Here is a 16,595-nt window from a genome sequence, read left to right as displayed (position 1 = left end):
CGCAGAAATGAGCTAGATTTCTTAATTAGCGAGGGCTGTGTAGGGACATTTTGCAACGTAATGCTTATATGGTTTGGACTAATACTTCACACACTCACATGTTCCTTAAAACTTGGATGTTGATTGGGGTGCTACAAATTTGAAGATATTTTCCATATTTTGCTGTTAGTCTCCATTTTCCCCCAATACTAATATAAATTTAACTGATCTGCTTCAAACCTTCTATGTGGATGCAAACTGAAACTAATTTATTTATAACTTGTTAGAAAACCCAGTTGATACGCATCTATCAGCCAGGTGAGGTGAGATGAAGCTAATGAAGCTTGTCTTAAGCATGGGTGTCTGGCCCTACCCCACAGGGGTCCAAGGTTCTGGCCTGCCCAGCCTGGCCTGGGCCCACTCAGTGCCAGCAGAAGTTCAGCTCTGTGTCCCCATACCTCGCTGAAACTTACCTTTCCTACAGTTCACTCCTTCCCTAGGTATCAACTAACTACACCTGAAAAATTGATTCCTACTACTGCCCTAGTAGGAAATAATGTGAAAGTAACATAGGAACTTTACAATAGGCCCTCTTGAGGCTACATCCCTGACAACTGCCTATGCTGAAATCTTTTGAGCATTAGTAAACAAAAAGCACCAAATAACGTAGTGGATTTTTTTTTAATAGAGTGAACAAACAAAATAAAAGTTTCTCTACTTTTACACCGCTGAGTGCAAGAGAAATTTGAAAATATAATCTTGTACTTGTACCTCTATATTCCTCACTCCCATCCCTATCTCCGAGGAACACAAAGTGTGAAATGATAAAGACCAATGACGCGAGAAAAGGTTCAATATTTAGTGAAACAAAGAGAAAAGAATGATGACTAACAAAGAATCTCCTAGTATTCTGTACTAGGAAGAATAGAGAAAATAAAAGTAGATAACATTAACTGAGCATTAATTTGTCCCAGGCACAAATGTTCTAAATGTTCTTTGCATGCATTAGCACATTTTAATCCCCAGGAGGGAATTTCATGAGGTAGGTACAATTATTAATCTTATTACACAGATAAGGAAACTGAGTAGTTAGGTCATTTGCTGGAGTTATGGAACTAGTAAACTACGCACCCCAGAGCCCAAGCACTTATCTACTACACTATAAGAAAGAGATAAAACGTGCATCATTTTCTTGGAGAGTCAGAGGCAAACCGGGGGCGAAAAACCCATTGAATGGATCACCCATTTCACTAACAGACGCAGTTATTTAGAGTCCTTGCTGTTTCCAAGCTCATTTATAAAAGCAAATTAGGTGTGCTATTATTATTACGCCATTGAGTTCCCGATGAGTCCCACAGGGTAAGAATCTGGACATCTTAGAGGTGAAGAGGGACTAAGTCATTCTTTTCAGGTCCTTAAATGTTTTTAAATGAAAGGAGAAGAAAAAAAGAAAAAGGCCAAACGATGCTACAGGAACTGTGGTATAGTAAAGATTTACATAAAACAAAGTAATGTTTTTAACATACCCAACAGGACAGTGTGTTTGAAACCTCATGTTGGTGATAACCACGTAGGTCCAAGTGAAACACTGTGTGACTCTGAAGTCGGCCACTGGCTTCCTGGCAACCCTGCGACAGGCTCTGGTGAAAACTCAAGACACCCTGCCCCCCCTCCCCGCCTTAAAGCGTCGGTTTTGTTTGTAACCTGCAAACGCGCAGGAGAAGCCGCAAGGGGCCCGGGCTGCACGCCGCGCTCTCGACTACCGAGCGGTGTCGCGGCGAAAGCAGTCGGGTCCGGGGCGTCCTCGGAACCAAAGCGCTAGCCGCCACCTGTCGGGGGCAGCGTTTCCCGAGCACCGGGGGGCGGGGCCTGGCCGCGGGGGCTGGACTCCCGGGCAGCGCCTGCGGCGGCGCGGGTGGTCACGGGCGCGGTCACGGGCGCGCAGGGGCCCGGTCGCGGGCTGCCAGGCCATGCCGCGCGGAGTCTGCGGCCGGCTCGCCTCAGCGCTGCGGGGGACACGCGCACGGCCGCCCGCGGTCGCCCAGAGGTGTGTGCACGCGTCGGTGTCGCGGCCGTCCCCAGAGCAGAGCGAGCGGACGCGGGAACCGCCCCGCGCCTTCGACCCAGCGCTGCTGGAGTTCCTGGTGTGCCCGCTCTCCAAGAAGCCGCTCCGGTGAGGTTCGCCCGCGGCGGGTGTTCCGTCGCGGGGAGGGGAGCGGGTGGACCGCATGGCCGTGGACCGCCGCCGAGCAGCCCTGGCAGCTCACTCCGGGCATGCTCTTGGCTGCCATTCCTTGGCCCCGGGGCCTTCCGCGGCGCGGGGAGGGGAGGCGGGAGGCCGGCGGCGCGCCGAGCCCCAGGCCTCCTCCCGAACCGCACCGCCCGCTCGCCGGCGCGGGCCGGAGCGCGTGTCGGTTCTCCCGTGGCCGCGCCTGAGCATCGCCAGGGCACCTTTTTAGAAATGCAGACTTCCAGGCACCCCGGGGCGGGCCGAATGGTTCGGAAGGCCCGCGGGCGGGGCTTGAGCAATGGCGCATTTTCTTAAAAGGACCCGAAGGGTTTCTCACCTGGAGAGCCCGGTTTAGGAGCTCGTAGGACTCAAGACCAGTCCACGGCGTTCCGATTTTTCAGCCAAGACGATGAAAGATGCAGTGGCCTCCAGAGTCTTGCGCAGACGCCGTGTACGGCCTTAGGCATGGAAGCGCGGGGTGCCGCCTTGTTTCGGCTTTTGGCTTTTGTAAAGGCCTGCTTAACCTTTAACGTAGAGTCGTTGTGGGGGGACACTACCGTTGCAGGCCGCCGACTCGGAACCCCGACACCAGGAAACACCCACATGGCGTCAGCGGTGGTCTTGGGGTGGCGGATTGCTAGTCATCTTCATCTTTTTCATGTCTCTTTCAGGGTTTTTCTCATAACGAACATGTGACTCACTCAGTTTTCTTAAACCTTGAAATTACCATTTGATCTCCCTCTTAGCTAATTGTGTAAACAGCTCACTTGCAGACACGCTGTGTTCCGAAGTGTACTCATTTCTGCACTCTCATCTCTCTCAAACTTTTGTGTGTCTCGATTTTTCAGTGGTTTCCTTTTAATGGGTCAATAAGGCTGCTCTATTAAGCATGTATTCTAAAACGAAGAAGTTGAAATTTCCTCTAGGGTCTGTTCCAGTAGTAAATGAAGGGGGGTTGTTTGGGGGTTGAAAAAAGTAGTGAAGGAAGATTTGGATGAAAAGGGCAAATCTTTTCTGACTGGTATTTTAAAAAACTGAGGCATGGCTTGGGAATAAAGTGAAAAAGAAAATGAGAGAAACTGACTAAAATGGGAACAATTAAAGAGATTCATTTTCTAAGAGAAGTGGTTCGATGGGCTATTCCTGCTTTTAGAATGAAAAGCAGTCTAATTCTGCTTTTCTGGGATTAACTCTTAACGTTAAGGACTGGATAAACGTTACTGTTTTATTGAACATCAAGCTCTTCCAAGCATTTTGTTCTCCACGATTCATTTTGTTTTTCTTTCTCCCCCTCAGATATGAAGCATCGACAAATGAACTGATTAACGAAGAGTTAGGAATAGCCTATCCAATTACTGATGGGATTCCTAATATGATACCACAGGCAGCTAGGATGACACATCAAAATAAGAAGCAAGAAGAAACGGAGCAGCATTAGATCATACGTGAAAACGACCACACACACAACTGAATTTTCTAAATACCATCCGCCTTTTAAAAAGTCAGAGTGGCGGGTAATCAGTGGAGGGGAAGAATGTTTCTGTCTCTTCCTACGTTGACTGTCCTTATTCCGCTGGTCTCGTTAGCAGGGCTGTTATACTCGGCCTCCGTGGAAGAAAACTTCCCGCAGGGCTGCACTAGCACAAGCAGCCTGTGCTTTTACAGTCTGCTCTTGCCGGTCACCATACCCGTGTATGTGTTCTTCCACCTTTGGACTTGGATGGGTATTAAACTCTTCAGGCATAATTAATACAACCAGAGCCAAGACGGTATATCCTAAGGATAGGCTTGAGTGTCTGCCTCTGAAAGTTCAACTACATGGAAATACTGGACACCCACTTAACGTGCAAGAAAGATGCTTTGCCTAGCTTCTGTTAGAGGTTTAGGATTAGGGGAGGCTTAAGCTGCAGAGGCTTCTTTATTGTACTTTGGTTCTGCCCTTGTTTTTTGAAGGTTCTTATTTATACCTGGGGTATCAGGAGAAACATTTCAAGAGTGTCTTGTTGGAAATTAATAGCCCCAGCCATCATCTGATGACTTTATGTCTTATCCCATTCATAATTAAAAGTTACTAATTTGAAATCTTTTATGTTTATTTTACATTCAGAGTCTGGTAAAGTCATATGTTAAGGATGACTGAAATAATTCCAGAGGAGCTCTGTTGGAGTAGTTGTAGAGAAATGGATTTGAATTAATGTGGTATAAAACTGTAATAAAATGGAAACTTCATGTATTTGCCAAAATTCTGAGTTTGTAAAATTACCTTCATTTCTTTGGCATCACATTTACATTAATAATAAGATATTGACATTTTCCATAAAACAATTTGTAGTTTTGTGGGGTTTTTATCCCCCTTTGGTCACTAGAGTGTGATTCTAAGGAAGAGAAAATGTAAAATATTCTAAATTTTAAACTTAGAATATTTAGAGAGACACATAATAGCCGAAATAGAATAATTTCCCAGGAAAGTATGTGCCTCTGGAGGTAGAGGTGGGGTTGAAAGGTTTGCAAATAGCTGATTGTGTCCTATTGAGTTGAGGGCTACGTTTTGAGGCACATTTCAGTTTATTTTCCTGCCACAGGAGACCTATTTAAATAGCACTACTAAGGGCATGAGCATTTTACACATTAATAGTTCCTGATTTTCCAGAACTTTCAACAAGATTGATGAGTACAATAACTCTTTCAGAAGTGTAACATAAATATTTCACAGTAGTTACCCTAAAGAAACCTAAGAACTGAATATAACCTTAACTGATTCTTAATAGAACCTTAAAGTAGTCTAACAGAACCTTTAGATAGTGATTCTTCCCCTTCAAAAGACAATTAAAACGAGGTTGGATGTGTTTTCTGTTGCATTAATTCAATGTATATACTGTAGTACAAGTCATGTTTTAAAAACTACTCTATGGCAAGGGCTTCCCTGGTGGCACAGTGGTTAAGAATCCGCCTGCCAATGAAGGGGACACGGGTTCGAGCCCTGGTCCGGGAAGATCCCACATGCCGCGGGGCAACAAAGCCCGTGAGCCACAACTACTGAAGCCCACCCACTCTAGGGCCTGCGTGCCACAACTACTGAGCCCACGAGCTGCAACTACTGAAGCCCGCGCGCCTAGAGCCCGTGCTCTGCAACAAGAGAAGCCAGCGCAATGAGAAGCCTGCGCACTGCAACGAAGAGTAGCCCCTGCTCGCAGCAACTAGAGAAGGCCCGTGTGCAGCAACGAAGACCCAATGCAGCAAAAAAAACCCAAAAAAACCCTCCTCTATGGCAATATACAAATAACATGGAAGACAATAGAGGTACCTATCATTTCCTGAAATGGCATTATTTTTTTTTAATGTGCCCTAAATCTCACTATTGTCAGTGTAAATGAAAGAATTTTGCTGATAAAACAAGCACTGTATTCTGAAATCAACTGTGGCAATGATTGCACGATTCTGTGACTATACTAAATCCACTGAGTTGTACAATGTACATGGCTGAATTATACGCTGTGCGACTTGTATATCAATAAAGCTGTTACCAAAAAAACCCAGAAAAACAATATCTATATGTTCAGCATAAGGCTCAGTGGTTCCAAGTCACTTACTTGCTGGAGTCAAATGCTAGTTAGAGACACGGACAGTAGTGGAATATAGGTCTTAAGCCTGCTCAATTTTGCCCACCACGTTATGCTACTTCTAGCGACCCTCTAAGATGTGACACGCTTTCTTGGAAATTCTCCAGCAGCTTTCTCATGTCCCTGAGTCCCTCACAAGCGCGTCATCCTTGCTTTCTGTCCGTTGCGGGGATTCCTGCACCAGCTTCCGGCTACAGAATGCCATGCATGTCATGACGCTGACCTCACCACCTCTGACTGTCGCGCTGTAAACCCACCATGAGAAATACCGCCTGATTCTTTCACTAACTAACTGGGCCTCTTCCCCCCCCCCCCCCCAATAATCAGCTGAGTCCACAATGGCAGGGACCTCTTGCCTCCTCAGAGCCTCTTAGCAAGACTCTCTTCCCTACCGTCCTCACCGTGTCCCTATCGGGGATCATCTTTAACCACCTTGCGAATAAACTCCTTCCCACCAGCTTTCTAAGTGGGGATTTTCCACCCTGAGGGAGCAAGAAAGGACTCGTCATGACCTACTTTTCCTCTTCAGTTTCTTCCATTCCTGCAGAGTGGGCTTTTAAGGAAGGCTCTTTGAACTTCAGACGCTGCATCTGTGACATGGAAGTTGTCACAGACCTGGTGGGAGTTTTAAGTGAGGCAGGAAATAAGAAATTACATAGTACAACCAAGAGCCATAGTAGATTCTATTATGTGTGGAAAGGGGACAAGTTTTGTGCCACTTAATGAAATGCTCCATTTGGAAGTGACTGCTATCTTCCGCATTAGCCACTAGGTGGCACTTTCAGCTAACTCCTGGGACCACGGGCAGCTACGCTCTTGGAAGGAAACTGAAAGACAGTAGTTGGGGAATTCTGACCTAGGTAGCCATATTCCACAAACTTATTCACTCTCATGGCATCTACTAGACAGCCCTGACAGCTGCAGTGAATCCTGAGAAACGCCTGGGAATAACCCAGACAGAGGAGGAGGTGGAACCGAAGCCCGAGGAGGTGAGGAAGCAGGAGGGGTAGGGGTGGGATGAGCAGAGGGTTCCAGGCAGAAGAAAAACCATGTGTGAAAAAGCACAGGGCAGAGACTGCAGCCGGTTCAGGAAACTGAGCTAGTTACAAATGACCAGAATGTGGTACACTGCGTATGCAGGGCAGGGGTGGGAGACCAGGAGGCCCGTCGGGATGGATTTGGGAACTAGAATGACAGTGTTAACGAGATTGGATGTTATTGCTTGATTTTAAAATTGTTTTGATATATGCGGCTGATAAACACTATGGCTCTCCTTCCCAGAAAAAGGAAAAAAAAAAAGCACGTGCAAACTTGCAGAGGTTTCGTGTGTCATGGACCCCTGGGGTGACACGTGCTCAAATCTGCACCAATACAGTAGCCAGCAGTCACGTGTAGATACTGAGCACTTGAAACGTGGCTCGCATGACTGAGGAGTTGAATTGTAAATCTCATTTTAGCTAAATAGCCATACATTGGACAGCACAGTTCTACACTTTTTCTGCCACCACTACCAACGGAAGTTTTCTCTCTCCAAAATTCTTCAACAGCTAAACCTTATCTACAGCAGGGGTCCATCTTATTCAACGGCGCAGATCTAGATTTCTAGCCTCACGGAAAGTTCTACTGGACGGTGTTGGTCTAGATACAAGGAGACCAGTTGAGAGACAACTGCAGCGATGGGACAGATGGTGACAGCCTGAACTAAAGCGCTGGCAGTGGGCTTAGAGGGAGATGAGAACTAGAATTGTCAAAACCTGACTGATTTTTTTCAACGTAGGGAGTGAAGAAGAGGGAGGAAGGGAAGACGGCTGTAGGAGGTATTGGTGGTACCATTCCAAGCTGAGTACAGGAAAATGGCCATCTTCTTCTTGAACATGTTGTGATGAAGGAGCTGAGAGGCATGCAGGTAGACGCAGGCTACGCAGAGAGATGGCTGTAGTGCTGGACTCTATCAGCTCCTGTCAGGCAAAGAGAGAGATCTGGGTACCACCAGCGTGTAGGTCGTAACTGACTCCATGGCGACGAGCGGCACATGCAGAGTGGGAAAAGACGCCTGCACGGGCGGGCGCTTAGGTCGCGGGGGTGTAAGAGAAGCACGCAAAGGACGTGAGGGAGCAGCCGAGGAAAAAAGACAGCCTAGCAGTTCATGAGAGTTTTGAGGAGAAAGTCGTCAACAGTTTCCAATGCAATAAATACCTTTAAGATGGAAATGGGCAAGCTTCCACTGAAATCTGCAACAAGAAAGTCATTTGTGACTTTTACTAGAGCAGTTTGAGAGGGAGAAGAACCACTTCAGCCCTGGACAAACTACCCAGACGTTTATGAAGTAAAAAAATCCCTTCTGTCTCGCTTGATGCACTGGGTTTCAGGGTCACCTTGTTTTTTAACAGCCTAATCTGTATCATTACGAATACATCTTACATGCAAAAACAGCCATTCTAAAAAAGCAGGTAAACACACTGAACAGTCAGCAAGACTTTTACGTTAATTTTGGCGTTAATTTTATTTCTGAAAACATTTCCCGAAAGCGGTAAAGAGCGTGAGGTAGAGTCAGCCAAACCCTCTGCTGCTGTTGATGGCTACTTGAAGCGCTTCTTCTACTCTTTCCATTGTAGAGTATTTAGGGAGGTAGAGGACACTAAAACACGTCTGTGCCCTCATGGGATCTTTTTCATTCAAATATTCAGGACAGCAAAATGTTATTTTCATGTTCTTTAAGCCTTTTACTTGAATTCTGTCCGTTCCTGTAAGAAACGCTAAAAAAAAGAAGAATCAAAATGAGTGATCTGCTTCACAGAGACCAAAATTTACAGAGAGGAAATGTGTTTATTCAAAGACACTAGCTGAGGGCCCCTGTGCAGAGTCCTACATTGGACTGCATTGGGGACCACTGTTGGCACAAAGTCTGACACAGTCACTGCCCTCAAGTAGCTTACAGTCTGGCTGGGAATATTAGATTCTTGAGCAGGAAAAGACAAACGGCAGGAGAAAAAAGGGTGTAAGACAGCAAACAAGGTGCCGTGGAGTTAAGTACGTCCTGAGCGTGAATGCTGTGGTTCAGAGCAGGGAGAGAGAAGCAGGCTGGGATGACCGGGAAGACGTCCGAGAGTTCGGAATGAAGTTGAACCTTTAAGGAGGGCAAGGTTTAGAGAGGCCACAAGGAGGCAGGGGAAGGTTCAAGGAACGGAAGGAGAAAGCTGGAGGTGGGAGGCGCAGAGTGGGCTCTAGAATGTACAGACAAGGGGACTGTTTGGCTGGAACAAAGATTTCCTATAAGCGTTAAGACTGGAGAGTTAGGCTGGGCTTCTGGAGAAGTCTGAATACCTTCCAACACCCATGTTATCCACAGAAAAAAGAATAAGAAGATAAACGTTTCTCAAAAATAAGCTAAGGAAGTTGAGTAAGAAAATGAGAGAGGAAGTCATTAGACAGGTCTCAGGAAAAGCACCGAGCAGGCATAAAGCTGAGCTCAAAGTCTGAAGGTGAGGTAAAGTAGCGGAGACAAATGACGACACACAGCCTGGCTCATCCCACAAGGCCTGGCTAACCGAATGGCGACACAACTACAGGAGAAGCCTCAATATTTAGCTCAAAGAAACGAAGAAAAATTTAGAAGCAAGGCAGAATTGAAAATGACAGGAGAAAGACCTATATTAACATTTATTTGTTGGTGTTGGGACAACCTGGCATAAAGGACACTCCACTGGGCTAGGAGTGGCTCTGACAGTATGATTTGTTGCAAATGGTACCCATGAGACACAAGATTTCCTTACGTCACAGAAAAGACTTGAGATTATAGATCTCCTCCTGATGCAATACTCACCAAGGAATTTTTTCTTTTCCTCCAAAGTCAACTTGTGTAAAGCCTTCCAAAACATCACTATGGTGGGATGTGAACTGTCATATCCTTGTTCGTAACATGCATTCTAGAGAAAAATGCAAAAAAAAATATTCAGGAAACAAACAAACAAAATTTTAATTCCAACCACTTGGCCTTTATGATGTACCTTTTCAAATGTTTCCCAGTCGTAATCTGTATTTCCAATAATCACATCCCTGAGTTCTTCAGGATGGAAAAATTCAATAATCTCCTTGTCACACAATTTGTAAAATCCTCTTTGAAACTCTTCATAAAATGCCTTTACAGAGATGTTGAAGATGTAATCGACATACTTAGAAACGTAGTCTCTCCTTTAATGAAACAGAAAATGATTTCAGCTTACTGCAATACCGTGAACAAAACTGGGGGAGGGGGTGAAAAGGACGATAAAAATACAGTGAGAGACAGTGGCCTTGGGGTCCGCCTGGCAGCTGCTGCAGAACGTTCCCCAAACAAGGGGAAGGCGGGCACCTGCGCCATCTTTGCACGGTTGCCGGTGTGCAGCCCCCCGATTCTCGAAGGAGGGTCTGCAGTGCCACGAGGGGGCTTGAGACATCCACCGGTGTGTTACTCTTGAATAAAGCACGAGAGCTTTGGAAGTCCAGCTGGGGCAGTGCCCCTTCACAGAGATTCAGGGCCAGCTAGCCTGGTGACTGAAGGCCTAAGGTTTGGAATTCTCCTCTTGGAGAAGTGCTGTTGGGATGGCTGGTCTGCCCAGGTAATGGTTCCTGCCACTGCAACAACAGGCTGGGACAAGAAGTGGAGAGCAGCGTGCCTTCTACCCGGGTACTGTGAATTTTGCTGACACAAAGGCTGTCCTCCACCCGGTGTTGGACAGATCCTAGGAACTGCACATCTTTCCTGCATTAACCCATGTGAGCAGCTGTCAACCTCCGGGGGATGGGGGGAGGGGACTGCCTAGAAATTTGGGGGCCAAAATGAATTAGGCGGCCTTTACTTGGTCTTATCAAAAGGATACCAATAAAATATTTTAAAGCAGAAAAAAAAAAAAAAAAGGAAGAGCTAGAACATCTAATAACTGGGTGCTTACCATGTGCCTCGGAACTGTTAGAGCTGTTTTTTTCATGTACTGTCTAATTTAATCTTCATAAAACTCTGCAAGGCAGGTTCTTACGGCATTTTGGTAAAGAGGAAAAGAAACTGAGACACAGTGAAGGTACGAGATTGCTCAAGGTCACACAGTTAAGAGAACTGACAGATTAGAAGAGAAAAATTTTGGAAGAATAAAACCGTCCCTGTTCTCTCTGGAGAATGGGCTTGGGAGACAGGGGAAAATTCCTTTTTTATACTCTTTTGTATTGTCTGAATTTGTCAGAGTAATTATTTGCGCTTAAACACAAATAAAGAGGGGATTTATACATCTAGCTCTGATGGAGTAGCTCGTAGCAAATGTTCCCAGTGATAAGAACTAGAAAAACCCAGGTAATATAACAAAAGCACATCTAGCTCCAGGTTTCCAAATCTAAGTCAAGACTCAAGAGGCCTTTGGACTAAGACAGAAGGGAAGCTCCCTCCCTGAGGTGAGCCCAGCACTTAACTTGCAGTTTCTGCCTTTGGGCACATTTGCCAATTCTTTCAGGGGAAGGGGCCAGGCAATCAATAATACTATGGACAAATTGGGGTGTATTCATAAAATATACCACAGAGCTAGAAATGTTCTATTTCTTGATCTGCATGCTTATAATTTTGAACTTTTCTGTATGTTATATTATAATAAAAAAGTTTTTTAAAATAAAGAATGCTCACTAGATATTTCTCTGCCACTCTGACCAACTATCGGGAGCGTTCTATAATCGCAAACTCTATGGCTTTAAATGGCATCCCATAAAGTACTGGGAAGTCAAGATACCACAGTAACATCTAATAATATTAACAAAACTAAGTGCCTGCTATGGACCAGACACCACTGTGGACAACTGCAGGGTACTGGATAAACAACGGTGAGCGAGACAGACCAAGATCCTGCCATCATGCAGCTCCTCAGAGCTACGGGAAACACTGATAAGTGAACAAGCAAAAAATCCTAAAGGTACGTAACGTGTGACGTGAAAAGAAAAAGTAAAGCTGGGTAAGGGGATAAAGAGAGAGAGGTCCGTGGTATAATCCTAGACAGGAAGATGAGGGAAGGCCTCTCCAAGAAAGCCATTTCCTTCCCAGCCAGCATACAAACCCTAGGAGGCGCACACACACACACACACAACGTGAACTGACTCTCTGCCTTTTTGGAAAATGATTAATTAAGAAAGGAAAATTATAACTACAAGGAATTTTTAGAGCCCAGTGAAATAAATACAGTGTATAAACAAAACAAATACTTCATTTCTTTGTACCTACTTGTTAGTCTGGTCGACAGCTATGTGACTTCCATTAGGAATTAAGTCTACATCATTTTTGTCCCAATGCACCTGTAACCACAAATGAACTCAGTATCTCCAAGAGAATCCCGAACAATCTATTATCAACAAAAACACTTTGGAGCATACCTCTTTTCCTCAAACCAGCAAGGTGGTAAAAAATTACCACCTTTATCATGCAGAACAAAAAGTAAGTTTTTAAAGGAACTTGAATTATCTATTTTAACTGATCATATTGAATAAATTAATTGGACAATTGCCATATCTCACTATTCACTTTACACACTACAGACCTAGTATGGTAGATTTGCAAAAAATGGCCATAAATTCCTCCCATCCTGGTATTTACGCTATGTGATTTTGCAACACCTCCCATCAAGAGGGCGAGTCTATTTCTTCAGCTCCTGAGTCTGGGTGTGGCCACGTGAAGTACTTTAGCCAAAGGGACCTGACAGGAGCAAAAGCTTGAAAAGCAGCCTGTGTGCCGGGGCTTGCCATCTCCTACTCGCCGTAACCCTGCGACCACTCGTGAAGAAGCCACAGCTAGCCTACTGGAGGATAAAAGGGCACTAGAACAGAGAGAGCTGTTCCAGCCGACACCCCCTCAGCCAACCAGCCCGCTGGCCACCAGGTGTGTAAGCAAGGCCACTGTGGGCCAGGCGGCCCGCCAAGTTGGCCCAGTCCAGACACCCCCAGAGTCGTGTCTCCTGTTCTAAGCCACTCAGTTTAGGTGTCGTCTGTTACTTAGTAAAATCTAACTGATACACCCCAGCTCATGAAAAATGAGAAAGAACACCTTTTGTACTAGCTTAATTCAGTGTGGTTTTTTATTAAAGGAAAGTAAATATAGAAATGGTTAATCAGATTAAATATGAGCTGTAATTTGATTTTTACTGTTACTCACATTAAAATGGATGTGAAATACTTCTCTAAAGTCATCGCCTTCGTCATCCAGAAGTGTCTGCAAACTCCTAAAGAACACATGATTTTATTCTTCAGATGTCAATAATCATGATGGCTAGAAACATCATCTAAAATAAATGTCGGGCTTCCCTGGTGGCGCAGTGGTTGAGAATCTGCCTGCTAATGCAGGGGACACGGGTTCGAGCCCTGGTCTGGGAAGATCCCACATGCCGCGGAGCAACTAGGCCCGTGAGCCACAACTACTGAGCCTGCGCGTCTGGAGCCTGTGCTCCGCAACAAGAGAGGCCGTGATAGTGAGAAGCCCGCGCACCGCGATGAAGAATGGCCCCCGCTTGCTGCAACTAGAGAAAGCCCTCGCACAGAAACGAAGACCCAACACAGCCATAAATAAATAAAAAATAAATAAATAAAAATTTTTAAAAATTAAAAAAAAAAAAGTTTAAAAAAAATTTAAAAAATAAAATAAAATAAATGTCAAGGGCACGCTTACTCCCAAGGTGGGAGGGTCAGGTTCAGTTCACAGAACCTGTTTCTGTGTACTGATAGTCTAACGAGGGCCAGACCTCAACCGGAATTGTGAGATTTGGAGGATTATTTGCAATTCTGCGGGCTCCTCACACAATTCCCAGCTCTCTTCCCTCCACCCTGTCTGCCTTACCCAGTGGCAGGAGGTTCCTATTCAGAAAAGGATCACTAACACGCCTACTGATTCTGAAACTCATCACACTGGTGTTACCTTTAAGCTTTTAATAAACATTACTTACAGAATAATAGATTTCCTTTTAATTATCAGGTATCACTTGACATTTTTAGGAGTGGGTGGGTCAAAGGACCTTCTCTATACCTCCTGTCCCAGTATCTTCAAGCTTAAGACAGACCTGAAATTTGACCACCTGAATTGTTTCAAGGCATCTGTGAGAACAGAGGTTATATCCGAATGGAGAGCAGCCTGTCTTTATATTTCCACCTTTATAAATACTTTTTTTTTTAATTTTTTATTTTTTGGCCAGGCCACGCGGCATGCGGGATCTTAGTTTCCCCGACCAGGGGTCGAACCTGCATGCCCTGCACTGGAAGTGTGGAGTCTTAGCCACTGGACCGCCAGAGAAGTCCCTATAAATACTTGTAAAGTAATACACGGCATACTATATTATGTGCTCCCTCACTCATTTATTCATTCAACAAACATTTATTAAGTATCTGGTACGGCAGGGATAAGGGATGTAAAGCTGAGAGTAAGACGTTATTATTGATTAAATCCTGAGACTTATAGCTAAGATATGCTGATAAAAATCTTACTACAGTGCTGTCAGATATGTGCAGCTAGGAACGATGTAAATGGTTCAGGTACAACTTGGGAGAGCTTGGTTAACTCCTTCTGAAGGGATGCGTGTCATCGGGGAAGACCTCTGGGAGAAGGTGGAATCCAAGTTGATTTCTTTTCCCTGCTGGATTTTTTATTACCGTATTGTGCCAAAATGTTGGATCCTTTTTTTCTTTTTTTTGGCCATGCCACGTGCCAAATGGCTCGTGAGATCTCAGTTGCCCGACCAGGGATTGAACCCAGGCCACGGCGGTGAAAGTGCCAAGTCCTTACCACTGGACCGCCAAGGAATTCTCTAAAATGCTGGATCTTTTATTATGGTATCATGATAAAAACAGACCATGTTTTATTGTACTTTGGGGGGTTGAGGGAAAGTTATGGGAACTCAGCTGACAAAACTGGATTCATCATAAACTTGGTTCATGATACTCTGTCTTTATATGTCCCTGTACGGCTCATTTGCTTATTTATGGGTATGTTTATGAAGAACACCTGTGAACCTGACTCCCCAAACAAGAACTAAAACATTGCCAGTATCTTATACCTACCTATAGGGGGTACCTCCCCTTATCCCATTTTTCTACCACCCCCAAAATATTATACATATATCTACAGTTTGAAGAGTATCTTTTCTCTTTGCTAAGGTATCTCTTGATGAACAGAGAACTTCTTTCATCTTATTGCAGTTAAATTTATCAATCTTTCCTTTAATGTTGGTATTTTTATGCCTTGCTTGAGAAATCCCATTGGTGAGAAAGGTAACTGTCCATATTTTCATCATCATTGCATTCAATATTTAAGTCCCTTATCCACACAGAGTTGATTCTATTACGTGATGTAAGGTATCTGTTCTCATTTTCTTCCCAGGTGCATTAATTGAACAGTACTTCTGTTCCCACTGATCTAGCATACTACCTCTAACAAAGTGCCATGTGCATAGGGGTCAGGTTCTATGCTCTCCTGTACCATTGGAAAGCTTGCACCAATATCATACTGCCCTAATTAATACAGCTTTCTAATGACTCTTGATATCTGGTAGGCCAAGTTCCCCATCTTTATTCACCTTGCAAATTATTTTTGGCTATTCCTGGCCCCTTATTCATCCATATAAATTTTAAATCAGCCTTTTTTTTTTTTTTTTTTTTTAAGCCTGCTGGGATTAAAATAGGAGTTTTATTGAATATAGAGATCAGGGATTCTCAAAGCATAACCAAGACCAACAACTTCTGGGAATCCCTGAGGCCTTTACAGGGGGGTCCACAAGGTCAAAACTAGTTTCATAATACTACTAAGATGTTACTGGCCTCCTTCACATTCTGTCATGAGTAGAGAACAGAGTTTTCCAGAGGCTATATGACAGCTAACAGAATGAGCGTGTATTCCTGTATTTAAAACATTTATCACTTTTAATTTCTAATATTATAAATACTGACAAATGTAACCGACATAAGTAAAAGCTCTTTGGGGGCCTCTCTTAATTTTTAAGAGAGTCTTAAGACCTAAAAGTTTGAGAAATGCTAATATGGGTTTAGTGGTCTTTATTCAGTTTATGTATATTAAGTTATTTAGTTTATTAAGTCTTCTTAGGCATAAGCATTATTTATGTCATTTTCAATGTTTTCCGTAAAAATTAACAACCAATTTATCTACTCCTTTCCAAATTTGGTACTTTCAATATTTTTTTCCTTATCTTATTAGTATAATAAGTATAACGATTAATAGTTGGATTCTGGAGCCAGTGTCTGTGTTCCAACCATAGATCTGTCACTGTGGGATCTGGGGCAAGTTACCTAACTTTCTTCCCTTTCAGTTTCCTCATCTGTAAAATAGGGATAATAATAATAATAGAATCATACTACCGTTCTCATTCTTTTAGAAATCCCCATAGTATTCCATTGCATAAATATACCAAAAACATTAATTCCCTCGCTGAAGAGCATTTAGGTAGTCTACATATTATAAACTATCTAATACAACGTGCACTAGCAGACATATTCGCATGATTGCCTATTTCTTTTTTTTTTTTTTTTTTAAGGATTTTCTTATTTTTATTTATTTATTTATTTATTTATTTTTGGCTGTGTTGGGTCTTCGGTTCGTGCGAGGGCTTTCTCCAGTTGCGGCAAGCGGGGGCCACTCTTCATCGCGGTGCGGGGACCGCTCTTCATCGCGGTGCGCGGGCCTCTCTCTATCGCGGCCCCTCCCGTCGCGGGGCACAGGCTCCAGACGCGCAGGCTCAGCAATTGTGGCTCACGGGCCCAGC

General features: G+C 44.2%; 3 protein-coding genes and 1 long non-coding RNA gene across 8 annotated transcripts in view; 2 read left to right on the top strand and 2 right to left on the bottom strand.

The window, feature by feature from the left end:
- The window catches only part of LOC103002317 (uncharacterized), a 53,928-nt gene extending 52,226 nt beyond the window's left edge, over positions 1-1,702 (bottom strand). For 2 of the 3 annotated variants that reach the window (XR_009008311.1, XR_009008309.1), the window contains exon 1: positions 1,506-1,700. This is a non-coding gene — a long non-coding RNA (uncharacterized LOC103002317). Of the gene's footprint in view, positions 1-1,505 lie in introns of all 3 variants that reach the window. The other variant, XR_009008310.1, reaches the window with a different exon arrangement.
- Positions 1,703-1,842: 140 nt separating this feature from the next.
- On the top strand, positions 1,843-3,647 carry PYURF (PIGY upstream open reading frame). Its single transcript, XM_057546406.1, has 2 exons — positions 1,843-2,152; positions 3,506-3,647. Exons 1-2 carry the CDS (start codon positions 1,950-1,952, stop codon positions 3,645-3,647), a joined length of 345 nt encoding a protein of 114 aa, XP_057402389.1. The 5' UTR covers positions 1,843-1,949.
- A 96-nt stretch (positions 3,648-3,743) lies between these two features.
- On the top strand, positions 3,744-4,442 carry PIGY (phosphatidylinositol glycan anchor biosynthesis class Y). The gene has a single exon (XM_007184107.3). It carries the CDS (start codon positions 3,744-3,746, stop codon positions 3,957-3,959), a length of 216 nt encoding a protein of 71 aa, XP_007184169.2. The 3' UTR covers positions 3,960-4,442.
- Positions 4,443-8,312: 3,870 nt separating this feature from the next.
- Positions 8,313-16,595, bottom strand: part of LOC103002581 (E3 ISG15--protein ligase HERC5) — a 42,342-nt gene continuing 34,059 nt past the window's right edge. For all 3 annotated transcript variants that reach the window (XM_057546401.1, XM_057546402.1, XM_057546403.1), the window contains 5 exons: positions 12,989-13,055; positions 12,065-12,135; positions 9,837-10,020; positions 9,653-9,755; positions 8,313-8,585 (listed from right to left, as the gene is read on the bottom strand). In XM_057546401.1, the coding sequence (XP_057402384.1) occupies positions 8,380-8,585; positions 9,653-9,755; positions 9,837-10,020; positions 12,065-12,135; positions 12,989-13,055 (631 nt within the window). In that variant the 3' untranslated portion in view covers positions 8,313-8,379. The remainder of the gene's footprint in view (positions 8,586-9,652; positions 9,756-9,836; positions 10,021-12,064; positions 12,136-12,988; positions 13,056-16,595) is intronic.

This window comes from Balaenoptera acutorostrata, chromosome 5, assembly GCF_949987535.1.
Source record: "Balaenoptera acutorostrata chromosome 5, mBalAcu1.1, whole genome shotgun sequence".
In the NCBI taxonomy this organism is placed as follows: Eukaryota; Metazoa; Chordata; class Mammalia; order Artiodactyla; family Balaenopteridae; genus Balaenoptera; species Balaenoptera acutorostrata.
The sequence above is the reverse complement of the archived record's forward strand: the minus strand, read 5'-3'. Positions and strand labels throughout refer to the sequence as shown.

Bases quoted from the DNA above. Each gene is read 5' to 3' on its own strand.
- PYURF (XM_057546406.1), top strand. From the start codon at position 1,950: ATGCCGCGCGGAGTCTGCGGCCGGCTCGCCTCAGCGCTGCGGGGGACA. The intron at 2,153-3,505 runs GTGAGGTTCGCC...TCTCCCCCTCAG, and splicing joins CTCTCCAAGAAGCCGCTCCG to ATATGAAGCATCGACAAATG.
- PIGY (XM_007184107.3), top strand. From the start codon at position 3,744: ATGTTTCTGTCTCTTCCTACGTTGACTGTCCTTATTCCGCTGGTCTCG.